Consider the following 20,324-nt stretch of genomic DNA (forward strand, 5'->3'; position numbering starts at 1 on the left):
TGGTATCAGCTTCCTAACAGCATTCATAATAGTAGAAAATTGAAAACCACCCAAATGTCCATCAACTGGTGAATGGATAAATAAAATGTAGGACATCCATATCATGGAATACTATTCAGTAATAAAAAGGGAAATACTACTGGTAAATGCTACAACATGGCTGAATCACAAAAACATTATGCTAAGTAGAAGAAGCCAGTCACAAAAGAGACCATGTAGCGTATAATTGATTTTATTTATATGAACAGTCCAGAAAAGGCAATTCTATAGAGACAGAAATTAGATTAGTGGTTGCCTGGGGCAGGTGGGTATTAACAGCTAATGGATATGAAGGATCTTACTTGGTGATGGAAATATTCTAAAACTGATTCAAAGTGATTGTTGCACAACTTTTGTAAATTTACTTAAAAATCATTGAATTGCTCACTTTAAATGAATGCATTATGTAAAATATGCCTAAATAAAGTTATTTTTTAAAATGAGCGGATGAGTGGAAATAAAATTGAGGGAAAATTTGTGCACTATGTTACCTATTTTGTATAAACATGGTAAAAAATTAGAAGTAATTATATATACTTAAAAACAATTGACATAGACTTTTTTCCTATTGTCTTTATCAGATTTGGTATCAGTGTGATACTAGCCTCATAAAGTGAATTGGAATGCTTTTTATACTTTTTTTTTCTATGCTCTGGAATAGCTTTAAAAGTATATGAATTGTAAACTCTTTCTAGGGGACAATTTTATAATATAAGTAAAATATTTAATGTACATAAACCTTGAGCAGTTACACTTCTAGTAAACGTATCAACAGCGATTCTTTCTGGATAGCAGAAGTGCTGGTGACCTCCACTTAATTCTTGCGCTCCTTAAAATATATTTTTGCAATGAGAATCAAAAAGAAAATTTATAATGATATTATGATTCTAACAAATAAAAAGGATGATATGTTTTTAATTGGTATTTTGATAGACTTGACCTTTTAAAGATGCATGGGGAATAAATTCTTCGACATCTTTCAATTTCTTTTAAGTATTTCTATACCCATTCTGAGATAATTTAAGTATTTATACCTTCCACTCAATTTGTATTTCCATGTTTTTAGCAAATGTCATTTTCTTTTGTTTTCTCAAATCTCTTCTACATCTTTTTAATTTTTAAAAATTTTTTATTAAATTGTCTATTTCTTTTATTCCACCCCCCCAGCAGCTTGCTTGTTTTGCTGTGTCCATTTGCGGCACAGTCTTCTGTGTTTTCACTTGTCTCCCCTTTTTTTTTGTTGCATCACCTTGCTGAGTCGGCTCTCTGTTATACTGGCAGGCCGGCGGCTCTTGCGGGCCGGGTAGCGCTCTGCAGAGTGTGGGTGAGCCTGCCTTCACAAGGAGGCCCCGGGACACGAACCTAGGGCCTCCCATATGGTAGATGGGAGCCCAACTGATTGAGCCACAGCCACTTTCCTCTTCTATGTCTTTTATTACATCAACTTTCTCATTTCTTTTGCTTTATATTCTTTTTCATAATTTTTCTTGGACAAAATAGCAACATATTTACTAAATATCTATATTTAAATATATCTTGGCTTTGTTTAGCAGTATCACTTTGTTTTTGTTTTACTTCCTAATTTATTAATTTTTTTTAGTTTTACAAATGCTATACACCTACTTTTTTGGTTTGTTTTATTTTTCCATTTATAGGCTCTTAAAGTTAATGCTTGGTTTATTTTCTATTGTTCTACTTAATTATAATAAATTAGAATTATGAGTTTTCATCAAAATTTAGCTTTGGCTGGACACTATAGTTTTGATAAATAATGTTTTCATTTCCATTGCATTCTCAATGTCTATAATTTTAGTTTCCATTTCTTTCTCTTTTTATTTTATTTTATTTTATTTCTCTTCCCTTCCTCCCCCAACCCCCCCCCCCCCCCCCCTTGTCTGCTATGTCCATTAGCTGTGTGCTCTTCTGCATCCGCTTACATTATTAGGTGGCACTGGGAAACAGCATCTCTTTTTTGTTGTGTCATCTTCTGCATCAGCTCTCCATGTGTGTGATGCCACTCCTGGGCAGGCTGTGCTTTTTTCATGTGGGGCGGCTCTCTTTGCAGGGTGCACTTCTTACACATGAAGGCACCCCTACACGGGGAACACCCCAGTGTGGCATGGCACTCTGTGCACATGGCAGCACTGTGCATGGGCCAGCTCACCACACGGGTCAGGCATCCCTGGGGATTGAACCCTGGACCCTCCACATGGTAGATGGATGCTCTATCAGTTGAGCCACATCTGCTTCCCTCCATTTCTTTCTTTTTCCTCAAAAGATCACTACAAGAGTTTAATTTTCAAAAGTTTAGTTTTGTTGTTTCATTCTTGCCTGTTGTTCAGGGATTAATAATTTTATTGCAATTTGCTTATCAGATGTGGCCCACACAATTCCTCTCTTTTAGAATTAAGGTTTCCATTTCATGATCTATCACATGATCGACTTTTTAAAATGTTTCAGAACATTATTTTTCTCTTGGTAGAGTGAAAAAATTCCATGAGATATTTCATGTAAGTCAAACTTTTTAACTATATTATTTCTACTCTCTATATATTTATTTTTGTCTTGATCTGTCAGATTCTTAGTGGAGTAGGTTAGTCTCCCACTTATAATCCTGATTTTCTAACTTCTCTTTGTAGTTTTAACAATTTGGTTCTACATATTTAAATACTGCTTCATTCATTCATTAAAAGTAAAATTTCATGATTGCTGACTCTTCATAGTTCATTTTGTTCAATTTATTAACCTAAAATTAGTGTTATTTAATAACTTCTCTGTCATATTCAGTATCTTGATTATAAAATTGTTAGTTTAATTAGCATGAAGGTTTAGAAAAGGAGCAAAGAAAATATAAAATACACAGACAGGTATTTTTCACTTGCTATTTTAAATAAATTTAATGCAATTATTTCCTGAACATTTAACACATCAGGTATCCTCTGACATTTCTCCATGTCCTAAAATGCCTTATATTTAATGTCACTACTTACTACTCACTTCACTCTTGAGTTTCCCTGGATCGTACTTGTTGACTGTCCATAGCACATTTGGGATATAACCACAAGCCCTATCACATCACCTTTTACTATAAAGGCACATGCGGCAGAGCTCTTGTTTGTGAGCCTATCCAACTGAACTTCCCAATTTCCACCTACTGAGGCACTGGAAAGACAGTTGTTATTGAATTACTGACATGTAAGACAACATAAACATGAAAAGATCAAAAAAACAAAACAATGGAAAGGGAAAGGAGCTACAATTTTAATCTTTATCAGCCTGCAGAATTTCAAACTGAACCTTTTGGGATTAGATTTCCCCCCAGAGAAGCCTACAGTAATCCACACATAAATAAAGCACTATGGAGTTGGAATCAATGGATGTTTATACCGACAACATACGGAGGGAAAAAAGAAACACTTTGGGGGATTTTCTAGTGTTCTTTGTAGACTCTCTCTGAAATAGCTTCCATAACAGATGATGAATTTTAGCTCTCTGAAAATTAAAGTAATACTCACAAAGCACTTAAAAAACCCCAGAAGAAAGATGACCTATAAATTCAGGATATTACAGTGACATTAAATCTGATGTAGCAGTCACAGTAGAACGGATTGAAGAAGAGCAAACAGCACTGTTTACTTTCTCTGAAATAATTTGAGAATTCTTTAAAGCCTACTCAGCTATGATATCAATTGACATCATATTATTTGAAAAAAATCAGAACTGAAAATGTGTTTGACTTGGAATTTTATGAGAAAAAGGTGTTAAAAATAGATCTAATGTGTCCACCTCACTCATGTTCAGTCTCTTTCTTTGTTTCACAGTATTTTCTGACAAGAAGTGAACGTACTATCAAGCATGACTTATGGCCTATAGGAATCACCAGCCATGTTCTTCTTTGACATTCCAGCCTTCTTAGAATTTTACAGAATTTTATATACAGTGCTGTTATCATAAATTGAGAATAAATAATAACCATATTACACACCTAACCATAAAGACCATAATTTTAGTTTAATCCTACAGTTACATGCTACAGCTAAATTTCAGCAGGATTTATTAGTTCCACCAACAGCAGCTGTACCTCAATAATCTGAGTAATTCCAACAGTGGTAACAAAAGAATCAATGACAGATAGTAAACAAATTTTTGTGCAGGGGTTTCCTTGCTTAATATTTTATAAGAGTTTTGTACAGATGGTTTGAGCATTTATTTTGACATTGGAGCTGCAAAAAGTAATTTCAATCCATTAAGGTCATAAGTGCATGTCACTTGCAACCCTGGGTGCATATAAGACTCATATGCAGATATTTCAGGTGTCACCTCAGAAGAGTCTGACTTAGTCTGGGTCCAGGGCGCTTGTGTCTTCAAAAGTTCTCAAGTGCTATATAGCTGGAATTGAGAACCATTTCCAAAATCCTTCGAGTTGGAAAGGGACTTAAAATTAACTATTTCTCCTCTCCTTGATTGTCAGTAACTTTTTCCCATTGGTCCACCAGTCACCTGCCATTGGACAGCTCTGCCAGGATCTATATATCCTCAAACTCAAAGCATTTAAAATTTATCTCATTATTTTTCTCTCTAAACATGCCCAACTCCGTATAGGAAACCTTTAAACCATATGACCATCCTCCCAGGAACTTACGCTAGAAACTTTAGAATCAGGATCTCTCTACTCCATATCGCTGTCTTGACCATTTGACCTCTTTTAAGTGTTTTTTTACAGTTATCCCCTCTTTTCCATCTCCTTTGTCAAGAGAATGCCTAGATAAATACTAAGCCTGCTACCTGCTGATTTATACCTGAAAATCTTCCAGCTTTGCATCTTATATTGCCAGGCTCCATCTCCACACTCTTACTCTGAGCTGATAACCTTGCTGCTTTCTATATCACTGAGAATTCAGAAGCCAAAAGAAGACACACTTTTAGAGGATCCCCGAACCACATCTACCCACCTGGGCCCATATAGTCTGCTTTGACTCCTTCCAAATCGATGAACTCTCCTACTCAAGCACATCACTCCAGCAGTTCAAACCTCTGCCTCATTTCTCCCTTGGTCTCCATTATACAAATACAATTATTTTCTTCTTTCCTTAAAAACAATTTTTGAATCATTTTCTCCCCTCTTTTACTTCAGAAGAACACTAAAGACAGGTTTACATTCTTTCTTCAAATTCTCTCCTCATTATCTCTTGAAGAGACTCCAAATCAGACTTTCATCAACCCCTCTCGTCTACCACTTGTCCAAAATGACTCATTTTGAGGTCACCAAATGAACCTCCAAGTTACTAAATGCAATGGTCAGTTCTCAGTCCTCATCTCACTTGACCTATCAGCTGCATTTTCACCCAAGTGATTACTTCCACTCCTAAGGAGTACTTTCTATTCACTTCCAGCCCATCACACTCCTGATTTTTCTCCCACATGACACGTTCCTCCTTCTCAGTCTTCTTTGTTGGCGCCTCCTCAACTCCCTAACTTCTAACCAGTTTTTTTATCTTTGGTCTTTCCTTTTCAATCCTCATTTGCCCATTGCTGAACTCATTTAGTTTCTTAGCTTTAAATATCATCTATATACTGATGGCTCCTAAATTTATATCTGCAGCCCAGACTTCTTCCATGATCTCTACGAAGTATATTCAACTGCCTATTGAGGGATATTTCAGCAATCATCCCTTCTTTATCTCACACCATGAATTTTCCTCCCTCATCTTAATGCTGTTATTTCTTCCATCTTTAAAAAACAAATGAAAACACTTTTGATCCCCACCTCCCTCCCCAGCTACTGTCCCATTTCTCTGCTCTTATCTGCAGAAAACTCCTTGAAATAATAGTTCATTCTCACTATTCCCAATTCCTCTCTCTTAATTCCAATTCCAATTTCTCTTAAGGCCATTCAAATCAGGTTCTTGTTGCCTCCTCTCCACCAAAACTGCTTGTCAACATCACCTCAAATAACTTCTACATTATTAAATACAATAGTCAATATTCAGCCCTCAATCTATTTGACCTAACAGTATCTCCATTTGACACAGCTGTCTATTCCCTTCATTTTGGTTTCCATAGCACCCCTCTTGCTTGGATTTCTTCCTTCATTTCTTCACTTAATTAGTTTTCCTTTGCTGGTTTCTCCATTTCTTTCCAACCTCTTACTGTTGGAGAGATTCAGAGCTCAGTCATGGTCTTCTCTTCTCTATTCACACTGCCTTAAGTAATCTCAACTAGAATCATTTTAACTATCATGTGTATACCATCAAATCCCACATTTATACCTCCAGTCAAGCATCTTATCCAAAATCCAGGCTCATACATCCAACTTCCTAGTCTATAGCTCCATTTGCCTCACTAATAATTAGCACTTGCAAATTAACACATGTAAAATTGAGCACCTCATTGTTCCCCTCATACTGACTTCTCCCACAACTCCATTCTCCTGGCTACTCAGACCAGAATCTTGGAGGCATTCTCAATTCCTTCCACAAACTTACATACATATATCCTTCAGTAAATCCTGTCAGTTCCACCTTCGAGATATCCAGAATCTGACTACTTCTCGCTATCTTCACTGCAATCATTCTGGTCCAAGCCACCAATACCTCTCACCTAGATTATCAAAACAGCCTCAAAACTGCTCTCCCTGATTCAACCCTTACCCACCTGCAGCCTATTTTCTATATGCCAGTCAGAGTGATCTCTTCCGTGCCTTAAGTCAGATAATATCGCTCCTCTGCTTAAAACATTCTAATGGCTTCCCATCTTACTCAGAGTAAAAGCCACATTTTTTACAATGGTTTATGGGGCCCTATGAGCAGTCTGACTTCACCGACTACTTTTCTATTCTTTGCCAACACTACTAGTGTACCACTAGCTCCTGAACGATACTTGAACATGCCAGACATGCTCCTCCCTCAGGACCTTTATACGGGCTGTTGCCTTGCCTGGCATGCTCGTCCCCCTGAGATCTGCATATCTTGCTTAACTTTACTCAAAGTTCAACATCTCGCTCTAGTCCCCACTCCTTATTCTCCTCCCCTTATTTTCTCCTTAGCACTTATTGCCATCTAAGACACTTTATAGTTAATTAATTTCATGTAGTGTCATTTTCCCCTCACGAACATGTAAGTTCCATGAGGACAAGTTTTTTATTTTCTGTTTGGCTCCCTACTGTATTAAAAACACTGTATCTGCAATATCTAGACTTTGTAGAATAGAGTTTGGCATCTAAGAGATGCCCAATAAATATGTGAGGAGTAAATGAATGACAATCTCTCCAATTCAATGTTCAAGTCTCCAGAATGATCTAATAAGAGATAAATCTGTTCAACTCAATTTATAGGTTAAAACCTTTCACTGGGTCCACAGTACTGTACCTGATATAAACTGAAATGTCTTCAGTAGCCAGGCATGTCCCATAAATGCAATAAACAGAGTATATGGGTGGGGGCATGAAAAGTGTACAGTGTGTGACCCACCTAACATTTTCAATTCAATTGTTTTGAAGTATTGCGTATGCTACTGGGCAGTGCCTGTATGCAGAATAAAAACCATCTCTACATAATGGATTGGTAGGTACTAGCCCAGCCCTCCTGAGCCCTGTAATATCAGAGAAAAAGAACTATGCATATACACACAATGAGTGGCTGTGATGCAAATGAACACATTGCTTTTTCATTATTAAATAACTACATAAAGAAGTAAGGTGTCACTGTTGGCATGGTCAGAAATTATACCTGGAATCCAGATGTTTGAACCAGATGACTAAACTTTCTAATGGCTTCCCATCTAACTCAGAGTAAAAGTCACATTCTTTACATTGGCTTATAGGGTCCTATGAGCAGTCATGATTACAACTACACAAGGTAATTATGGGTGAGTTTCAGGGTGACTGATTAGGGATATTAAAGCTTGGTAATCTCCCAGTCAGGGAGTTCAATCTTTCAGGACTCATTTTGGATGGGAAGAGCATCATCACTACCAACTCGAGCATATTTCCAATGAAGAGCCTGGGAGCCTGAGAGGCTGCACTCACAGAAACTCCCCCAGCTTGAAATTTCCTCCTGTTCTTTGCTGAGAATGGCAGTAATTTATTCCTCTTTCAAGATTTCTGCATCAGAGTGCTCCACCCCAGACCTCAATAGGGCCTTGACAATGGTATACAAGGCTTCCATATTCTGACCAAGTTGACTGGAGCAGACTCAAGGTTCAATATCACCTGTCCCCATCCCACTTACTTTTCCCAAGGATCCATTCTCTCTCCTGTCTTGAATGCCCTCCCACCCACATCTGCTAGGCAAACTGCTCCACCCAAGCATCAACTTCTCTAAGAAGCTTCTGCAGATCCACTCTTTTCCTGCACTGTATCCAGTACATACATCCTTTCCTGCATTATTTTATTAATTGCAATTACTGTTTTATCTCAATTCCATGGAGGCAAAAACCATGTCTAATGGATCTTTGAATCACTGATGCCTAGCTTAGTACCTGGCACTTAAGAGGCAATCTAATGATTTTTGAATTTAACTTAATTACAATTGGAAAAGAGTGGTCAGATTAGTGTGCTTAGAGTAAAGGCTACTTACAAGTCAGTGAGGGGTAGGAAAGAGGGAAAGAAACCATAAAGAAAAAGAGATCCAAGTTGCATAACCATTTTTCCCTCATACTTCATATAAATAAAGGCAGCATTTTGCATTGGAAAGAAAGTTACAACAAATTCCTATTTGTTGACAGGCCCCTAAAGTTTTAAAAGGCAGTGAAAAAAAAAAAGACAATAAAAAATATATACTTAAAAAATAGGAAAAAAAATATACACACAAAGAGAATTATTTTAAGGAATTTGCTTATGAAGTTGTGGGAGTTGGCAAGTCCAAATTTGTGGGGCATGCCAGGAGCCTGGAAACGTAGGCAAGAGTTGATGTAGTATTGAGGCAGAATTTCTTCTTCTCCAGGAAACCTTAATTTTTGTTCTTAATGCCTTCAACTAACTTAATGAGGCCTACCCACATTATCCAGATAATCTCCTTTACTTAAAGGTCACTGATTGCAGATGTTAATCACATCTACAAAATATCTTCACAGTAACATGTAGTTCAGTGTTTGACCAAATAAGTGGGCGCCATAGCCTAACCAAGACATAAAGAATTAATCATCGCAATGAGCTTCTGTTTTAATGCATTAAAGAACAAGATTTATTAGCAGGCCCAATAAATTCCATAATTTCAAAGTAGCACTGAGTATAAAAATATTTCAAGATATCTGCAACAACTGTAATGTAATATAAATATACCTGTGATTTCTGTTAGTGACAGAACCCTATGTCCTGTTAATGCTACTGTGGTTTGTTGTCTATGTTTGTTTTTCAAGGAAATGATAACTTTCAGTTAAAGGCTGGTGACAATAAAGAAGCATTTTTTAACCACCAAAAAAGGGTAGTCTAGTAAAATCAAAAGATTATAGTCAGACAACTTCAGTTCATTCACAATACAGAGCTCCTTCTCTGAGTCAATTCAACAGAAAACTTATATTCCAATGCAAACTGGTAAGAAAGAATTAAGATTCTCAAATAATAAATTGGCACATGGTAGATAAAAACACAGAAATTCCACATAAGAGGAAATACAAGCAGTATTAAATATCCAATTCTAACACCAATAACAAGAAATTGAAACAACCAGATAGTCACTTAAAGTAGTCAGTTAAAATCTCTTAAGTCAGCAAAAGTTTTGTTCAAATTATAACACCTACTGCTAGTGAATTGCACATAGATATGTAGCAGAGCTAAGTGGTATAGGTCTATTGGAAAGCAATTTGAGTCCATTTTTGATAATTTATCATCAAGAAATTTTCCCAAAGGGCTAGGAAGATATTATTTAGAATAATGAAAAATTAGAAACTAGAAATGCTCCCAAAGAATAGTTATGTAAAAAAGTATACCCACGCTAATAAGGTGTAGTTTTCACATCATCACAATTGCACAGTAATGATTATTCAACAGGAAAAATTATAATAATAATAGTAATAATGGCTAACAGTCATTCAGCTTTTACCATGTGCCAGATACTTGGGTAAGTATTTCACATGCTCTATGAGATAGGTACTGCTACAGGGCTGCCAGATTGAGGAAATAAAAATACAGGATGTCCAGTTCAATCTGAATTTGCGGGTGAACAACAGATAATTATTTAGTATATGTCCTTTGCAACATTATCCGTTGTTTATCTGGAATTCAGATTGAACTGGGCATCCTATATTTTATTTTACAACCCTATGCTTGTAACCCTATTTTACTGCTGAGGAAGCTAGGACACAAAGATCAAATAATTTCCCCATGGACATAACAGGTGATAAAATGCAAAGTTTACAAAAAGAGTAGAATAGGCATTTAGTTCACAAATGATTACAAACAGGTGAAACATATACATGCCAGGCTGAAACCTTGGGTAGGTCATCCTACTACCAACAATATCCATTGATTGAGCACTCTGCGTACTGTGCCGCAACAACCTTTACAGCCTTGCACTCCAATATTACAGGTGAATAAAGTGAGTCATCAAAGAGCTTGCTCAAGATCACAAAGCCAGTAAGTGCAGGCTCAGATTCTGATTCCGAAGCTCTTATTTACTCCACTTTGCCATGATGATTTCCTGGGTGAGCCTTTTTTTTATTATTCTTCTTTCAGGTGGAAGTCTATCAATGTTGATATAAAAGATTTTGTGTGATAGAATGAGCACATAAGCACACACAAATATATCAAGGAAATCAGCAAAACCTAGACCTTGGAGTTTGCTTTGGACAAAAGCCATTTCTAGCACCAAAATTCGTGGTGAAAGAAAAATGTGTGATATTCATTTATGGCTGCAAGGAAGATCAATTATCATAGTGAAAACTTCTCTGCAACTCAAATTGTGATTTCATTCAGAAAGCAGAAATACATACTGGATATTCATCCTTTTAAAAATGAGGCTGTTCTCTCACTTGGATGCATCTTGCTAAGCCCCTCCTCTATACATACACTTTGGCATATGAACTTGTTAGTTCTTTCACATAAGTTAGTTTAAAAAAGGGATTATGAATTTTTTGAAGCCAACCATATGGAAGAGCGCACGGGCACACGCAAACACAGACGTGCCAGAATGCGTTCTCAGCCAAAGCAATGTCTGTGCTCTATACATCATAGGAAATTTTGGTGTGATTTCCCTTACGTGTCAACTTAATTTTTCCTTGGTAGCTAGCCCACATCAAAAAGTAAGTGCTTTTGATAGTTTATTCTGAAAGAGGCAGCTGGCCACAGGGCTGCCTGTGATGCCTTTGCCACAGTTTGCTTTTGTTTTCCCCTCTTGATAATTACCTCATGACTAAACCACTCACTGGCCCATGTAGAAGAATCCCACAGAGATGAAAACACACTTGTTTAAATAAAATATTTATGAAGAAGCCCTTAAATGTCACTGAAGAAAATGCAAATTAGATCTTCACATATTGTGCCTCCACTATGCCACTCATTCCTTAGAAGACTCTCTACTTCCTGATTGCAATTAACATTAATTTTTAAAAATTAATCCCATTGTACATAATCATGCCCAATGTCTATTCATAAAAGCCCAGTACTCAGACGATTCTTTTTTTTAATTCATTTTAAAAATGTATTCTTTTAAAAAATAATATTAATGAATCCATTATGTATTGACACCAATTGTATAGATTTACAAAAAAAGACCCTGTACTTTCAAAAAAATTAGTGAGAAGAGTACATCATTTTACATTTTACAAAACTCCTGAACTTCTGGCTCCATAGGAGATGACTGGATTCCGATATCTGATTCTGTGTTCAGTCCATTGCAAAGTCTTGGTTGAAGTATTCTAAAAATCTCAGGCCTCACACATGTATGGAGTTGGAATAGGGAAGAGTATTTTAATAGCCTTTTCGGATAACTGTGCATATTCTTCTCTGATACCATACCAAAACTCCACAGTGGTCTTTTCTTAAACATTGGTTACATCTGGAATCTGAAACCATACCCATGAACGTTTCGTACTACGTACACATGAAAGCATGAGCGTAAAAACGGTAAATAATATCTTTACAATAACCATGAATACGTTTTGACCTTGCGGCCCCTTGAGAAGGTGTCCAGGATTTCCAGGGCTCCCCAGCCCACACTTGCAGAGCCACTGGAGTGGACCAGTGAGTCAGTATCCTCTACCCGCTGCCTCCCAGCTTTCTGCCCCATGGTCCAGCCCAAAGCTTGGACCACTTCTCAAGAGTGTCTGCACTCAGAGGCAGGCAGCAGGAGGAGGAGGCTGAGCTGGAAACAGGACTGGCTTTCTGCCAGAGGCAGGAAAGAGAGGAGGCTGGGTTACTGCTTCAGGGGGCACCGTGTTCAGGGTCCCAAGTGCCCGGCATCCCACTGGCTAGCTTGATGCTGATTTGGGATTTTTCTAACTCTTGGGTGGTCCAATTGCCCTCATATCACATGCAAGAGAACTGAGGCTCAGAGCAGGGAGGTGGGTTGTTCAAGAAAGATTGATTCCCTTTTACTATCTTTGAAAATTTGAATTATGGCTCATATTAACTCAACAATTATTTTAGAGATTTTTCCTTAGAAACTATATTTAATTATTATTTTACATTAGAAGGTGTTCAAATAAGTGATTTTGCTATAATTCAACACAAAGTGGCATTAGTGAAGGTCCCACATTCTAGCCTTTGTTTGAAATACTGTTTGGACAAGATTTTCTCAATTATTTTTCCCAAAATGAGTGAACAAAATAGATTCTTCTAGTATTTGGGGGCAAATAATGAAAGTTAAGAACTAGTTGATTTGGGTACTACCTGTACAAAGGTAACATTGTTAAGTTTCCTGACTTTTGATACTACCTCTCCTTTGTTAAAAAAAAAAAAAAAAACAGGAACTGAGCTGCAAAGAGGTAGGTGAATTCATTATTCCCATGATTGTCTCAACAGTCGCACTCTACCTAGATGGACATTAGAGTCAACTGAGGAGTTTTTTAAAAAAAATACTAATACCAAGCCCTAATCCCAGAGATTGTGATTTAATTGGTCTAGGGGACAGCCCGGGCATTGGTAGTTTTATATTTGTTTGTTTTTTAGAGATCCCTAAGTGTTTCTACTGTGAAGCCAAGGTTGAAAACTATTGGCCAAGGCAAAGGATATGCATGACTCTTGCATAGAGTACTGTCCACCTGGAGAAAGGCCTCATTAATCATGCATCGTCAGGCTCTGACCAGGTGAACACTACGAATCTTGGGTACAGACGTTGAAGGCCTGCAGCAAAAGCCTCCAGAAACTCAAAGTTGGAATGTCAGAGGAAAGCTACTATGCTGGATAACAAAACCCATATTCAAAATACTGAGTTGATTCTTTATAACTACATAGAATTCAACCTATACTGAGGGATTAAATCTATTACCCAAGTACAGAATAGAGAAAGTAGGTCTAAAGGTGGCTTTTATGAAAAAAAGATATAGAGAATTTTCATCGATAATTACTCATAAGTTGTTAGTATACATGATATGGCTACCTAAGAAGCTGCTTCAACTTAGACCCAAGTCTTTTTTTTTTTTTTAAAGAGGAACCCATGGCCTTGGACTAGTTTTCCTATCCACATTCCATTTTACTCATACATACCAATCTCTTTTGGCAGTGCTTCTCAAACCTCAATGTGCCACAGATCACCTGAATCTATAGATTCAGATTCAGTACGTCTTGGGTGGAGCTGGAGGTTCTGCATTTCTCACAAGCTCCCAGATGCCACTTTGAGGAGCGGAGTCATAGAAGAGGATCAAATGAAATGACCTACATAGAGTGTTTTGCACAGACAAGGGTGGCACCCTGTATAAGAAAAGACTTATGAGGGAAATGACAAAATACCTTTAAAACCTAGAGAGCCCATGAGTCGCTCCTCTTTTCTTTCCCAGATGTGCAAGCAAAGTATCTAGAGAAGTAAGACAGCTGTCTCCTAATGGAGAGAAGGGATGAAATGATTTCTTTTTGACTGCAAAAAGCACAATCAAGACCAATGAGTGGAAGTTAAAGAGGGCTTTAATTCCATGCAAAGAAAAACTTCCTAACAATAAATGCAGTTCTACAACCAAATGAGTCTCTGGAGGGGAACAGTGGAACCCCCAGTGAGAAAATATGAGCACAGAAAAGTTGGTGATGTTAGAGAAGGCATATTCGGGTCACTGTTGAATAGCACAGCTCTCTAAGAGGCATCACATACTTTGTATGCACACAAAAAATAACAATAAAAAACAGGAACCTCCTCATTTCCCATCCCACTCCAACCCTGTTCCTCCTAACACCTTCTGCTACTTGGTAAATGGGTCGCTTGGGTCCAAAAGACTTGGAGTTCTCCTAAACTCCTCTCACCCCTCACATCCACTTCATCAATAAATCCTATCTTCAAACTGTGCCTAGAAGCTGATTACTTCTCACCACTGTAATTACAACCACCTTGGTCCAAGGCAATATCCTCTCTATCTGGATTACTGCAATAGCCTCCTGACAGGTGTCTGTCTTCACCCTTTCTTTTCTCAACACAGCAGCCATAGTGCCATCACGATTCTGTTCAATACCTTCTAATGGCTTTGCCTCTCATTCAGAATTTTTTTTAAAGTCCTTATAATGGCTTATGGGACCCTACATGATTTCCACCCCCCAAAACCTTGCCCATAGTTTTTACCACTGTCCATCACTCTCTCTCTGCTCCAGCTACCCATGAAGTCACTGTACCTTGAATCACATCAAGGATGCAACTACCTCAGGACCGTTGTACTTGCTTTTACCTCTGCCTTGAAGGCTATTCTGAGATCTGCAAGTTTACGTCCTGCATTGATAATACACAAAACAACAGGAAGACACCCAATAGTAGTCTAATTGCTTTCTATGGACAGAAGTACTCATATTCAGCTTAAGGATTAGTGCGTCACTTTCCACAAGTTCATAGACAGAGTAAGGCATTCCAATTCCAACTGTGACTTAATCTCATTTTTAAAACCACACTTTCTTTGAGTGCTCTGTTAACACCAAGTAAGGAAGCCTCAGTGTTGTATCCCCAATCAGGGTGCTACAATGACCTTGGCAAAGAATGGCCTTTCTGGTGGCTCCGGCCCACTGGTCTGTGGCCCAGCCTTACCACACCTCTGAACAGTTGAGCAAATATCCTAGATGCAGTGTCACTGTGCTGTCCATAGGGAATTCAACCATTTCACAGAGATGACCCTCTCTAGGGACTCATGGTCCAGGGCTGCTGTGCCTGGTTACTGCATCAGTAGCAGAGGCACCATTCCCATAGAGGTGAACAGCGCAGCTGCTCCAGCCACTCAGGTTTCAGGGCTCGGAGAGCAGAGCCACTCCTGGTGTGGACGATATAATGCTTCAGAGAGATGGGGATAAATGCATCTGAACTAAAAATTAATATGGACAAAGAAAGGAAAGAGGGAAATGAGGAAAGAGTTTGGCCTGAGAGCTGAAGTGCCCTAGGAGAGAGAGAGCACTTTTGGATGCTGTCTTTGGTCTCATTTGCTCTCACCTTGTACTTGCAGCCCCCAACCACTGCCTCCTGAGCAGACTACATTCCGGCACAAATCAAAGAGCCTGAGAGCATAGGGCTACCTGGAAACCCCTGTCCCCTACTCGAAGAAAGCAGAGCAGTGCTTTCAGGAACTCAAAGAGCAGCAAAGCCGACTCTTATTTATAGCTTTTTCTCAGCCAAGGAATCAGGTTTTGTTTCTTGTAAGGAATCTCCTCTGTAACTCCTCCCCAAGGCTGCCCAGTGCATGGTATGAGGAGAACCTGAGAACATGGATTTAGCCCCTGGATTAAATGAACATAGGCAGAGAATTGTCCAAACAGATGTGCAGTGTTAAACGTGCCATTCAGAGATAGGCTTCATCCATCTTCTCTTGAAAAGCCAAAGACTACTGCTTATGTGGGATAACCATGTGACATTCACAGGCAAGGGAGTGGAACATTTCAACACTAATATTGGCTTTAGGTGAAGCACATTAAATATTTTCTTGTCCTGCTGCTTAAGGACAGAACTTTCTCCACTTAGGACCTCATCCTGGGACTCCAGTTCATGAGATGAGGCACTGTCATTCATGTTTGCTGTCTAGGCAGCACATGGCTTCCAGCAATAAGCCACACACAGGCAGGAGATTGAACCTCTGGTAAATCATTGGGGAGGAACTGTGTGTCTTGACTTAATTCTACACTTTGAAGTAACACATTAGTGATTAGCTGATAAGTTTACATAATTAGCCACAGGCAATGGAAAACAATAATCTTTTTTTTTTTCCAGTAAAAAAAAAAGCACCTGAGTAGGGAAAATGTGACATAAACATTTAACAGATGACTTCCCTTCACCTTAAAGACACATTTTGAATATACTATCAAGGGCATGCTACTTAAGCCAGGTCCACTGTAAGCCCCTTTTAAAATCAAGTAATTCTCTAACTTATCCTTTGGGTAAATCGGTTTTTATATAATGGATTTGCTTAGAATTAGGTAAATTCGAACTGGATAATGTGCACAGCAATAGCTCTTTTCCAATATTTATGCACAGGACTATCAGGGAAAGGCCATTTTCTCATCCCATCTTTAACAAGCCAACCAAAATTTTTTTTTTTTTAAGTACTTAAGTACTGAGGAAGTGTTTGAGAACATTATTTCTCCAGGTGAGAAGCATCTCAAGCAAACATTTGGGAGGAATGTGTCTTCCAATAACCAGTACTGAGTGGGAAGGCGGTGGGAGACCGAGGACCTGTGGCGAAGGTAAATGGCTCCACAAACCCGCTCCTCCAACCTTAACTGGTCAAATGCCAAAATAATTTAACTTTCTAAAGTTAGGAGACTCGCAACTTTCACCAGGGATAAGTGCAGGTGCACGAGTTATGGCCCGCGAACCCACCGACCCGGTGTGCTCGGCGGCGGCTGCTGGCCAAGCTGCGCGCCCAGGCCCAGGCCGCCTACGCGCCGGGCGACCCGCGGGGAAAGGGTTCAGGCCCGATTGCCCAGGACCCGGAGCTCCCAGTCTCCCTCCCAACACCGTATCCCACCCCGCCCTTCTTCCCCCCAGATCAAGGAAAGGAACGGAACTCTCGGGGGCAAAAGCAGCGCCCAGTGAGATCCAGCCGCCGCCCGGGGCCGCCCCCAACTCCCAACTTCCCAGAGTTTCCTACGGCCTCGATCCCTTTGCCACCATTCGGGAGGCCGCCGCGGCCTCTCCTTGCCAGGAGCGCTGAGCCGCGGAAGTAGAGCGCAGAACTCGGGAGCCGCCCCCTGGAGCCTGGGGGATAGGAGCGCAGGTGGCGGGCGTGGTCCCTCCAACGCTACCTCAGCCCACCCTGACTCGGCCCCCGCGCAGCAGACTCCGCTGGGTTCCCCGCCTGTTCTAGCATCAGGCCACAGTGCGCTGGATTCCGATCCCCGCCCCTGGCTCGGCGGCCGGCGCCCCATTCGCAGCCCGCTTCGCTCCTCTCCCTCAGGCCCCGGCGCGGCTCTCACTCCCAGACCAGGGCCCTCTCCTTGCACCCGGCGGCGGTGTCGGCACTCACCTGGATCGCGGAGCCTGGGTCTGGTGCGGTCCCGCAGGTGGTAGATGAAATCCTGGCAGCTGTCGTGCTCCAGGGCCCCACGGGCACAGAGCTCGGCCAGCAGCTGCAGCGCCTGGTGACAGAGCGCGTCCCTGGCCCCGGGCATCGCCCCCCCGCATCCTCGGACCGCGTCGGGCAGGCGGGCGCGGGAGACAGCCCTCCGCCTGCCAGCTCAGAGCAGCCGCCTCCGGGCCGTCCACGCTCGCAGCCAGGGACTTGCTGGGAAACGGTCCGAACTCGAGCCCCAGCCCCAGCCGGCCGGGCCTCCCACCGGTTGCATGCAGCTCTCCGCCAGGCGGTCGGTCGGGCTTTCTCTCCCTCCCGCCTAGCCCCTCAGTCCCTCCCCTGGCACCGAGCAGAGGCGGCGCCGCACGCCCCGCGCGCCTCTCGGCTCGCGCTCCGCCCGCCACTAGCGGCCGCCGGGGGGCGGGGCTGGGTCCGGGGTGCGCGGTGGGGCAGGAACCGCGCAGCCCCTTCTGGGACGCCAGCGGGGCGCGGGGGGCGCTCGCAGACTCCTGGCGGAGTAGAGGACTCGGTTCCGGACTCTCGCTCCGAGCGGCCGCGCCCAGGTTTGGAGAGTGAGAGCGGGTGCGCGCTCCGGTCGCTCCCCGCCCCCCACCCTGATGCAAACCAAACACCCCCTTCCACCGCCACCCCGCCGCGTGTGTCCAGAGCACGTTCTTGGGCTGGTAGCGCGAAGGGCGCAGTCTGGACCACACCCGCCAGACGCGGAGAACCGAGTGTAAGCTTCGAACTTAGAACGTGTGGCCTGGGCATACGCCATGGGCCTAAGGGTGCCAGACGCGGGATTTGGGGCCAATATTCGCCAACAAAGCGAAGGATCACCCAAGATCAGGAGCTTGACGACCACCATGATTTGGAGAAGGTGGGGACTTTCAGATTAGAACTAAAATCAATCGAGGTTCGTAGGTCCTCGCTGGTTTTCGAAGCAACTGATTGGAAATCTTAGGATTGCCAGTTTGTCTCCAGCACCAACCAAGGAAGAGTGTCACAGAATCCTGGATGTTTGGAAGGGGCCTCAGGCCATCTCTCATCCATCCACCTCAGCAGCCTTTCAGGCAATAAAGTCCGGAAATAACCACCGAGTCTTTGGCTCTTTTTCTTTTGTGCTGGGCACTGTGCCACAGTCTTTCAGAGACTTACTCTCATTTAATTCCCTGGATAGTCCAACAAGGCCTGTAAAACAATTATCTGCATTTTACCAAGGAGAGACTGGGACTCAGAAAGGTGTCACCTGCCCAAGTTCATACAAAGGGGAGGGGGTAGCCTTGTTTTGTTTGTTTTTGCTTTACTTTTATGTAATGCTATGCCCAGACCTCACTCTAGAGCAGAATCCCTATAGCTAGAACTCAACATAAGGTTCTGGTGTCACTAGGAGCATAGAGCAAATCATATTGTGCCGAAAGGTGGCAAATCAGGACGCCATAGAGTGTTTATCCATCTGGCAAGCTTTGAAATCCTGTTGTGAATGGTGCAATGGCACCATTCAAGAAGCTTATAGTAGAATAGCAGAGAAAATGCAAAATTATAAAGACAAAGATAAATCCAGAGTTGTGAAAAAGCAGGTAGACTGTCCTTAGAGAAGCAGGAAAAATAAATGAGCTGGGAGGGTGCCTGTGGAGGAGGTGGAGCAGAAGCTGGTTCTTAAAAGTAAGAAACACTTAGAAAAGTAGGGAAAACCCATGTGACAGTGTACTTGACACCAAAGAGAGCATGATGTTAGGACAGGCTTAATGATGGTGGGAAGAGTGTGTGCTATAGAAATATAATTCTGATACCACCATGGATATCAGAGAGGAATTTACAGCAATGGGTTCAGGTAAGAAATTACTTGTATAAACGAGGCAAGATAAGATGGGGGCCTGGACGAGGCCAAAGGTGTTAGTTGATGGACACGAGATCCAGATTTGAAAACAATTCAAGGAATAATTGACAAGATTGTGACCGACAGAATGAGGAAGAATGAAAGAGATGAAAGTTTAAAAAACTTAACTGGGTCACGTGTGGTGAGAGGCCCAGATGACATTTAGAAAAGTAAACCTAGAGATTAGGAGAGAGAGAAGTTGGCAATCATCTGGAAAGGTGGAAATTGAGTTGCCACATTGGATGGGTTCCCCCAAGAGAAAAAGAACTGGAGAAATGAGAGAAAACTTGGCATTTAAAATGTGACTTATCAAGAAGGAGCTGACAAAAGAGACTAACAAGCAGCAATCAGAGGAGGAAAACCTGAACAGGAGAGTCATGAGGGTTAGATGGAAGGAGGAGTGTTTGATGGAGGAGTGATCAACAGCATCAACTGCCAACAGAGTTCAGGGGGAAAACTCATTAGTAAGCAGTAAGACATTCACGACTTAAAGAGTTGCTATGCAGCCTCATAGAAATTAACATTTCTGTACCTCATCAGATAATACAAATATGTACTTTAGTGGGTTGTTATAAAAAGAATACTGAGGCAATATAGATAAAATACTTAGAATAGTGTTGCCACCTAGTAAGGACTCAATCAATATGTTTTTAATGTTGCTGACGTTGTGTGTCTATTGCAATGTGTTAGGTGTTAAACATACTTTCTTACTCTATTGCTTACAGCATCTCCAAGTGGCAGGTATCATTAGTCTTCATTTTACAGGTGAAGAAAGTAAAATCAATGG

General features: G+C 41.1%; 1 protein-coding gene across 2 annotated transcripts in view; it reads right to left on the reverse strand.

Annotated features, from left to right (window-relative positions):
* SYT9 (synaptotagmin 9) overlaps positions 1-18,225 on the reverse strand; it is a 196,673-nt gene extending 178,448 nt beyond the window's left edge. The window contains exon 1 of one of the 2 annotated variants that reach the window (XR_011649946.1): positions 17,614-18,080. Coding sequence is in view for 1 of the 2 variants with exons in the window: in XM_058305802.2 (XP_058161785.1) it covers positions 17,614-17,758 (145 nt within the window). In the remaining variant the exon portion in view is untranslated. Of the gene's footprint in view, positions 1-17,613 lie in introns of both variants that reach the window. The other variant, XM_058305802.2, reaches the window with a different exon arrangement.
* Positions 18,226-20,324: the final 2,099 nt, after the last annotated feature.

The sequence above is a fragment of the Dasypus novemcinctus genome, chromosome 10, assembly GCF_030445035.2.
Source record: "Dasypus novemcinctus isolate mDasNov1 chromosome 10, mDasNov1.1.hap2, whole genome shotgun sequence".
In the NCBI taxonomy this organism is placed as follows: Eukaryota; Metazoa; Chordata; class Mammalia; order Cingulata; family Dasypodidae; genus Dasypus; species Dasypus novemcinctus.